The 10000-nt window shown below is 48.5% G+C and overlaps 1 protein-coding gene across 1 annotated transcript in view; it reads left to right on the top strand.

Moving 5' to 3' along the window:
• Positions 1-9859, top strand: part of LOC145339221 (cGMP-dependent 3',5'-cyclic phosphodiesterase-like) — a gene marked incomplete at both ends in the record, with an annotated part of 143738 nt that extends 133879 nt beyond the window's left edge. The window contains 2 exons of the mRNA XM_080183617.1: positions 5115-5178; positions 9781-9859. Of these exons, the coding sequence (XP_080039743.1) occupies positions 5115-5178; positions 9781-9859 (143 nt within the window). The remainder of the gene's footprint in view (positions 1-5114; positions 5179-9780) is intronic.
• Between the last annotated feature and the right edge of the window lie 141 nt (positions 9860-10000).

Genomic DNA, 10000 nt, shown 5'->3' with positions numbered 1-10000 from the left:
AGGAGATGTGAAAAGAGCAAACCCACAGCAACCTTGATCAGAGATGGAATGTTCCGGGGAATTCTGTGTGGGTCAACGAGGAGGAAACAGTCAGTTAGATCCGGGATGTCAGAGGTAGTCCGAGGTGGTGGGGGGAGGGAGGTGGGGAGAAGGAGAGGTCTCCGTGTGGAATTCTGTTCTGAATCCCACGAGACTTGCGTTGGACCTTCCACCTCGAGAAGCACTCAACCAATCTCCCTCTTCCAGCAACTTGCCAACTCAGGATGCATGTATTCCGGGAGGCTTTGTCACATGACCCCCCCAAGTCCAGCCTCCGACTGCCCCACCTCCCCCCCCCCACTCTTCCGCCATTGATCACCTGACCCACCCATGGTGTCTCCCAGCCAATAAGGATAGAATGACGCTCTTCATGATCTGATTGGTTGATTGATACCTCTACGTCAAGAATAGCCATGTCTCCCCGTCTCTGCCAATTTTCTATTTCTTCTAACATCGAGTTCAAAATAATCCCATAATTTTTTAAAAAAACGATAACCAATTTCTGTTCCCAAATGCTGGAAAATCTCAGCGGGTCTGGCAGCATCTGTAAGGAGGGAAAAGAGCTGACCTTTCGAGTCCAGGTGACACTTTGTCAAGGCTAGGCCAAACTTGGAATGTAGTGTTCAATTCTGGTCGCCACACTCCCAGAAGGATGTGGAGGCTTTGGAGAGGTTACAGAAAAGAATTTCCAGGATGTTGCCCCTGGTATGGGGGGCATTATCTATGAGGAGAGGTTGGAGAAACTTGGTTTGTTCTCTCAGGAATGAGGGGCGATCTAATAGAAGTCTACAAGATGATGAGGGGCATGGACAGAGTGGATAGTCAGAAGCATTTTCCCAGAGTGGACGAGTCAATCGCTAGGGGGCACAGGTTTAAGGTGTGAGGGGCAAGGTTTAACGGAGATGTACAAGGCAAGTTTTTTTACACAGATTGTGGTGGGTGCCTGGAACTCACTGCCAGGGGAGGTAGTGGAAGCAGATACGGTGTGAGTTTTAGGGGGCGTCTGGACAAATACACAAATGGGATGGGAATAGAGGGATATGGTCCCCAGAAGGGTAGGGGGCTTTAGTTAAGTCAGGCAGCATGGTCGGTGCAGGCTTGGAGGGCCGAAGGGCCTGTCCCTGTGCTGTAATTTTCTTTGTTCTTCTTTGTCCATAAGAGTGGGAGATATTTATACTGCAGGGGGAGGGAATGAAAGGTGAGTCGTAGCCGCACAAACCAGGGGAAAGGCTGCTAATGGCAGCCCACAGAGAGAATAAAGGGTGTGAACGGCAGAGAAGCTAAAATTAGAGGGTAAGCTGTGACAGAGGAAGGTGTGGGGGGAGATGGGGAGGAGAGGGGTAAAATTGAGAAAAGAGGGGAAAGGGGAAGTAAAGGGGGAGAAAAGGGAAGAAAGACAATAAAGAAACGAAAGGGAGAGAACATTTAAAAATTAAATAAAATGAAAACAAAGGGGTGGAGGTGGGATGGAGCTCATCATCTGAAGTTATTGAGATTGGAAGGCTGCAATATACGGAGCTGGAAGACGAGATGTTGTTCCTCCAGTTTGCGTTGAGCTTCACTGGAACATTGCAGCAGGACAAGGATAGACATCCTCAATTCTGATCTAAACTTTGGGGGGCAGTTTAGAACGGAGTTGAGGAGGAACTTCTTCACTCAAAGGGTGGTGAATCTCTGGAATTCTCTGCCCGTTGAAGTGGTGGAGGCTGCCTCGCTGAATATATTTAAGTCACGGGTAGATAGGTTTCTGATAGACAGGGGAATTAAGGGTTATGGGGAGAAAGCGGGAATGTGGAACTGATCCACTTCAGATCAGCCATGATCTTATTGAATGGCGGGGCAGGCTCGAAGGGCTAGATGGCCGACTCCTGCTCCTATTTCTTATGTTCTTAAGAAGTCTCATGGCACCAGGTTAAAGTCCAACAGATTTATCTGGTATCACGAGCTTTCGGAGCTTTGGTCCTTCATCAGGTGATGAAGGGGCACCGCTCTGAAAGCTCGTGGTACCAAATAAACCTGTTGGACTTTTAACCCTGGTATTGTGAGACTTCTTGTCCTTCTGGATGGTAGAGGCAATGGATTTGGAAGATGTTGTCTAAGGAGCCTTGGTGAGTTGCTGCAGTGCATCTTTAGAATCATAGAATCCTACAGTGCAGAAAGAGACCCTTCGGCCCATCGAGTCTGCACCAACCACAATCCCACCCAGGCCCTACCCCCAGATCCCTACATATTATACCCACTAATCCCTCTAACCTACGCATCTCAGGACACTAAGGGACAAGTTTTTTTTAGCACAGCCAATCAACCTAACCTGCACATCTTTGGACTGTGGGAGGAAACTGGAGCACCTGGAGGAAACCCACGCAGACACGGGGAGAATGTGCAAACTCCACACAGACAGTGACCCGAGCCGGGAATCGAACCCAGGTCCCTGGAGCTGTGAAGCAGCAGTGCTAACCCACTGCGCCACCGTGCCGCCCGTCTTATAGATGGTACACACTGCTGCCACTGTGCGTGGGTGGTGGGTGTCGAGTGTTATTTAATATGTGACCCCCCTTTTCCAGTACCCTATTACTGACACAGGCCTGTTGTGAGGAGGCCTCTCTCTGGGAGATGCCGGGAGCTCTGTCAGCTATTATATAATGCATTGTGTTTGTCAGCTTCATATTGTCTAATTTGTATTATTCCTGTTACCCTGCGCTGTAGCTGTCAAGAGGCAGATGGAATTTTATTTATTGCTCATGTTATGCTAATACCTCCCCGCTCTGATAAACAGTAACATCATTTCCATCTGATTGTTATTGAAAGCTATCCATGTTCTCCAGCCGCTTCCGGCTGTCTGCCTTTGAGAGTGTAGATTTCTCAGAGCCTGCCTCCTCAGAGACACCTTGGCGCGGGCTCACATCTTCACTCACGAAGGAACCTTCCAGTCTCTTCAGAGCCCAGGAGGCCGAGGGGAGATTTAATTGAGGTGTATGACGTAGCGAGGGGCCTCACCAGTGGTGGTGGGGTGGGTGGCAACAGTGGTGATATCTCAGGACCTGTAGTCCAGAGGCTCAGCTTGGGACTGAGGCAGGTAGGGTGTGGTGGGGGGGAGCTGGGGTGGGGAGGCGTTTGGGGTGGGGGGGGTGGAGAGGAGCAATATGGGTTCAAATCCCAGCCCGGTGGCTGGTGGAATTGAAATTCAATGAATAAAATCTGGAATTGGAAGCTAAACTCAGTAACGGTGAGCATCAAACTACCATTGATTGTTGTAAAAACCCATTCACTGATGTCCTTTCGGGAGGGAAATCTGCCGTCCTTACCCGGTCTGGCCGACATGTGACACAGTAAGAAGTCTCACAACACCAGGTTAAAGTCCAACAGGTTTATCTGGTAACACGAGCTTGCAGAGCGCTGCCCCTTCATCGGGTAAACCTGTTGGGCTTTAACCTGGTGCTGTGCGACTTCTTACCGAGTTTACCCCAGTCCAACGCCGGCATCTCCACGTCATGGCTACACGTGACTCTGGAGCCACAGCAACGTAGGTGACTCTTCACTGCCCTCTGAAATAGCCGTGTGAGACACTCAGCTCAAGGGACAATTAGGGAATGGGGCATTAAATGCTGGCCCAGCCAGTGACACCCACCTCCCATGAAAAGAATAAGGAAATAGATAAATACGAAAGTATCCATTCCCATTAGCAAAGAGATCACTTGTCCAAAGAGGTGTGGGTTAGGTGGATTGGCCATGCTAAATTGATCCTGGTGTCACGGGGATTAGCTGGGTAAATATGTGGGGTTATGGGGATAGGGCCTGGGTGGGATTCTGGTCGGTGCAGACTTGATGGGCTGAATGGCCTCCAGCTACACTGAAGGGATTCTATCATTCTTATGAACCAGTGCCAGAGATTTGTTGAATGGTGAGCGGGCAGTTGATTGATTTATATCTGGAATTCGCTGCTGGGAAGGGGGATTTGGGGATAGAGGCTGGAACCATCATCACATCCAAAATCTGCCCCTGAGGACTGACCTTCAGAGGCTACAGGACAGGGGCAGGAAGGTCCACTTGGTCTGATCGGCAGAGACACCATGGGCAAAGGGGATCATCAATCTGTTGACTGTGCCAAGGCCTTTGTGCCCCTCTGGGTTGGCAGCTGGAAGGAGGAATCGAGTCCCCTCCCTGAACCCAAGATGGGAAATCCCGATTTCAAATCGGATCCTGTTATCTATCAGTGTTGTCACGATGTGATATGATGTTACACGCTTACAACAACCGTTTGGGTGGATCATTGGATAACATCAAGGCTGGGATTCTCCGACCTCGCCCTGCGGCTGGGATTCTCCGACTTCACCCTGTGGCTGGGATTCTCCGATCTCACCCACGGCTGGGATTCTCCGACTTCACCCTGTGGCTGGGATTCTCTGATCTCTCCCGCGGCTGGGATTCTCTGACCTCGCCCATGGCTAGGATTTTCCATCTTGTCTGCGGCTGGGATTTTCCATCCTCGCCCGTGTTGGGATTCTCCAATCTCGCCTGCAGCTGGGATTCTCCAATCTCGCCTGCAGCTGGGATTCTCCAATCTCGCCTGCAGCTGGGATTCTCCAATCTCGCCTGCAGCTGGGATTCTCCAATCTCGCCTGCAGCTGGGATTCTCCAATCTCGCCTGCAGCTGGGATTCTCCAATCTCGCCTGCAGCTGGGATTCTCCAATCTCGCCTGCATCTGGGATTCTCTGACCCATCCCGTGGCTGGGATTCTCCATCCTCACCCGTGTTGGGATTCTCCATCCTCGCCCGTGTTGGGATTCTCCATCCTCGCCCGTGTTGGGATTCTCCAATCTCGCCCGTGGCTGGGATTCTCCAATCTCGCCCGTGGCTGGGATTCTCCGGTCTCCGCTGCGGCGAAGGGAATTTTGTCTGAGCGCCAAATTCTCCGTTCTCGCTGGCAGCAGTGACGGGACGAGCGAGACCGGAGAATCCCGGCCCAGGTGTCTGTGTAACCGTTCCGGAGCTTCGGAATGTGAGACAATGAAGTGGGAAGTGTTTCCTTTTGACAAGTTTGTTAGTGTTTCCTCATCGCTGTCTGTTCTTGCAGATAATGTTTCAGTCCTGTTGCAAGAAATCATCCAAGAAGCACGTAACCTCACCAACGCAGAGAGGTGAGTCCAACAAGCGAGGAAATGGGGTGTGCTCACTATTGCAATGCTGGGGTGTCAGTGTGACGTTGTGGGGAGCACCCTCTCCTCTCTGGAGCACAGGGTTTGTCAGTTCCAGGCAAAACTTGAGGCCGTACTGGAGGCCAAGGGAGAGTAGCGAGGAAGTGCCACTCCTCATGTGAGACATTAAACTGAGGCCTTGTCCGCTCTTTGTCAATTTCTGTGCCTCAGGATCTTCCCAGGATCATTGGCAGAGCTGCTCGGTATATCCTAGTGGACTTATCCCACCATGCTATTTTGAGCATTTGAGTATAAGGATAGGGATGATCTGCTGCAATTGTACAGGGCGTTGGTGAGGCCACACCTGGAGTATTGTGTGCATTTTTGGTCTCCTTATCTGAGGAAGGATGTTCTTGTTATAGAGGGAGCACAGCGAAGGTTTACCAAGCTGATTCCTGGGATGGCAGGTCTGTCATACATTATCAATTCTAAATCAGTTGGTATTATATTCACTGGAATTTAGAAGAGTGAGAGGGGATATCATAGAAACTAATAAAATCCTAACAGGGTTAGACAGGGTAGATTCAGAAAGAATGTCCCAATGGGGGAGTCTAGAACGAGGGGTCATAGTTTGAGGAGAAGAGGTAAACCTTTTAGAATTGAGGTGAGGAGAGATTTCTTCACCCAGAGGGTGGTGAATGTGTGGAATTCACTGCCACAGAAAGTAGTTGAGGCCAAAATGTTGTCTGATTTCAAGAAGAAAACCGTTGTGCTTTAAAATATCCATTTAATTCCAAAATGAAAAAGAATTGGGCTCTCGAGGGTACTTAATGACCATCTTGACTTGGATACAAGTCCCATGTGATTCACGTTGCCATGAGGAAGGAAGCAGAGGAAGCTATTGGGAAGATCAGGCCACAGGTTTTCTGGAATATTCAGGAAATGTCACAGATAGTGTTTGGAGTGTGCCTGGATCTGGAAAAGAGGGAGCAGTTGGAGTTCAGTAAAAGTCTCCATGTTTCAGTGTGCATGGATGAGGAGAGATGCTGGCACTTGCATCTAAAAAAGATGCATTAATGGGGAAATAAAACAAGGCTGGAAGAGTTGCCTAGCTTGGACTAGAGAGAAAACCTCCAGGTGAGGAAAACCTCACTGTGAAAGGCACTTCTAAAGTTACAAGTTACCAGACTGAGAGAAGAAAATAATAGGAATAATCTAAAAGAAACCACATTGGATTGATTCTTGGAAAACAGACAGGCCAAGATTTTATAGACCTTGAATGCCATTTATATTGGCGTTTACTTCACCAGATCTGTAATATTCTGCCAGGTGGCCAATGTCTATAACAGGTAATGTAAAGTGTATCTGTATGTGTACCGTCTGCACTTACCCGAAATGTGTTTATTTAGTCGGGCTAAGAATAAGAAATGGGCAGTGTTGAGAGGAAGGGGTTGGTGTTCCATTTTGTCCATTTAAAACATGAGTTGCCCGACAAAGTTACTGTTTAGTTTCTAGTGTTTTAGCCATTTGTTACAGGAGACGTCTTAAAATGTGAACTCTTGCTATATCATTCCTTCGGCTGCAAGTTCAAATTTCTTTTTAAAAGTCATTGGCCTCTCTGGAGATTCTCCTTAATGACCTAAATCTTTGGCTAAGCTTTCGATCACCACTCTTAATGTCTCCTTCTGTGAGTCAGTGACAAATTATTTTGTTTGATCATGTTGCTATGCAGCACCTTGTGATTTCTTATTACATGAAGGGTAAGTGCAAGTTGTTATCGTCGAAGACTCGCCATCAGGGACCCCTATTAAAGAGGGAGTCTCTACATCAGGGACCCCTGTTAAAGAGGGAGTCTCTACATCAGGGACCCCTGTTAAAGAGGGAGTCTCTACATCAGGGACCCCTGTTAAAGAGGGAGTCTCTATATCAGGGACCCCTGTTAAAGAGGGAGTCTCTACATCAGGGACCCCTGTTAAAGAGGGAGTCTCTACATCAGGGACCCCTGTTAAAGAGGGAGTCTCTACATCAGAGACCCCTGTTAAAGAGGGAGTCTCTACATCAGAGACCCCTGTTAAAGAGGGAGTCTCGATATCAGGGACCCCTGTTAAAGAGGGAGTCTCTATATCAGGGACCCCTGTTAAAGAGGGAGTCTCTATATCAGGGACCCCTGTTAAAGAGGGAGTCTCTATATCAGGGACCCCTGTTAAAGGGGAGTCTCTATATCAGGGACCCCTGTTAAAGAGAGAGTCTCTAAATCAGGACCCTGTTAAAGGAGGAGTTGGTGCACTAAAAGAGTTGAGTCGATGGTTAAAAAGAAAAAGGAGGCTTATGTTCGGATGAGATTGGAGGGCTCAGATAGTGCACTAGAAAGCTTTAGATTGGCTAGGAGGGAGTTGAAGAGTGAGTTGAGAAGGGCTAAAAGAGGACATGAGAAGAATTTGGCTGATAGGATTAAGGAGAATCCTAAGGCGTTCTATAGTATGTCAAGAACAGAAGGTTGGTCAGGGCAAGATTAGGGCCAGTTACAGACAGCAGGGGGAAGTTGTGTGTGGAACCGGAGGAGATTGGAGAAGTATTGAACCAATATTCTCTTCGGTGTTCACGCAGGGGGACATGAATATAGCTGAGGAGGACATTGGGTTGCAGGGGTGTAAAATAGACAGTATTACGGTTGATAAAGGGGATGTGCTGGAAATTCTTGAGGGCTGAAAATAGATAAGTCCCCTGGTCCGGATGGGATCTACCCTAGGATTCTCTGGGAGGCTAGAGAGGTGATTGCAGAGCCTCTGGCTCAGATCTTCAGGTCGTCATTGGTCTCTGGTGTAGTCCCGGAGGATTTGGAGGATAGCGAATGTTGTCCCATTGTTTAAGAAGGGGAACAGAGACTTTGCCGGGAATTATAGACCGGTGAGTCTTACTTCTGTTGTGGGCAAGGTTTTAGAAAAAAATTATTAGGGATAGGATTTATAGTTATTTGGAGTGTAATGAATTGATTAGAAATAGTCAGCATGGTTTTGTAGCGGGTAGGTCGTGCCTTACTAACCTTATTGAGTTTTTTGAGAAGGTGACCAAAGAGGTGGATGGGGGCAAGGCAGTTGACGTGGTATACATGGATTTTAGTAAGGCGTTCGATAAGGTTAACCATGGTAGGCTTCTGCAGAAAATGCAGATGTATGGGATTGTGGGTAATCTAGGAAGTTGGATCAGGAATTGGCTATCAGATAGGAGACAGAGGGTGGTGGTGGATGGTAAATATTCATCATGGAGTACAGTTACGAGTGGTGTGCCTCAGGGATCTGTTTTGGGGCCACTGTTGTTTGTAATTTTTATTAATGATCTGGATGAGGGTATAGTTGGGTGGATTAGTAAATTTGCTGATGACACCAAAGTTGGAGGTGTGGTAGATTGTGAGGAAGGGTGTCATAGTCTGCAGGGAGACTTAGATAGGTTGCAGAGCTGGGCCGAGAGGTGGCGGATGGAATTTAATGCGGAGAAGTGTGAGGTAATTCACTTTGGTAGGAACAACAGATGTGTCGAGTATAGGGCTAACGGGAGGACTTTGAATAGTGTGGATGAACAGAGGGATCTAGGTGTGTGTGTACATAGATCCCTGAAAGTTGGGAATCAAGTAGATAAGGTTGTTAAGAAGGCGTACGGTGTCTTGGCGTTTATTGGTAGGGGGATTGAATTTAGGAGTCGCAGTGTAATGTTGCAACTGTACACTACTCTAGTGCGGCCGCACTTGGAGTACTGTGTGCAGTTCTGGTCCCCGCATTACAAGAAGGATGTGGAGGCGTTGGAGAGGGTGCAGAGGAGGTTTACTAGGATGTTGCCTGGTATGGTGGGGAGGTCCTATGAGGAGAGACTGAGGGATTTAGGGTTGTTTTCGTTGGAAAGAAGGCGGCTAAGAGGGGATCTTATTGAAACATATAAGATGATTAGAGGTTTAGATAGGGTGGATAGTGATAGCCTTTTTCCTCGGATGGAGAAAGCTAGCACGAGGGGGCATGGCTTTAAATTAAGGGGGGTAGCTACAGGACAGATGTCAGGGGTAGGTTCTTTACCCAGCGGGGTGGTGAGGGATTGGAATGCCCTGCCTGCTGCAGTTGTAAATGCGTCTAGTTTGGGGGCTTTAAGAGATCTCTGGATAGGTTTATGGACGAAAAGGGATTGGTATAGGCTAGTGGGTCATTGTTTTTGTAACTGGTCGGCGCAACATCGTGGCCGAAGGGCCTGTTCTGCGCTGTAATGTTCTATGTTCTATGTTCTATGAGTGTCTCCGTCAGGGACCCCTGTTAAAGACGGGGGTCTCTCCCGTCAGGGACCCTGTTAAAGGGGGAATCTCTCTGTCAGGGACCCCTGTTAAAGGGGGAGTCTCTCTGTCAGGGACCCCTGTTAAAGGGGGAGTCTCTCTGTCAGGGACCCCTGTTAAAGAGGGAATCTCTCCATCAGGGACCCCTGTTAAAGACGGAGGGGTCTCTCCGTCAAGGACCCTGTAAAAGAGGACTCCTGTTAAAGAGGGAATCTCCTTTTGCTTTGTACATTTGAGTCTACACTAGATTATAAATGTGTTCTCTCTCTCTTCCTTCCCATTTCTGGTTTTAGCTGTTCTGTGTTTCTTTTGGAACGGAACAATAAGGAGCTGGTGGCGAAGGTCTTCGACGGGGGATTTGTGACTGATGAGGTGAGGCTTTGATTGTCGAAGGCTGAGGTTCCAGCCACCCACGGGCCATTGGTGAGGCCGCGGGGGTGTGGGTGGGTGGTGGTGAGGGCAGCAGGAAGGGGCTCCGTTAAAGTGTTAAACCCAGGCCAAGTACAAGGTTGT

Source organism: Carcharhinus amblyrhynchos, unplaced genomic scaffold (genome assembly GCF_965287045.1).
Source record: "Carcharhinus amblyrhynchos unplaced genomic scaffold, sCarAmb.v2.hapA chromosome_349, whole genome shotgun sequence".
Classification (NCBI taxonomy): Eukaryota; Metazoa; Chordata; class Chondrichthyes; order Carcharhiniformes; family Carcharhinidae; genus Carcharhinus; species Carcharhinus amblyrhynchos.
This window is presented reverse-complemented; position numbering and strand designations above follow the sequence as displayed.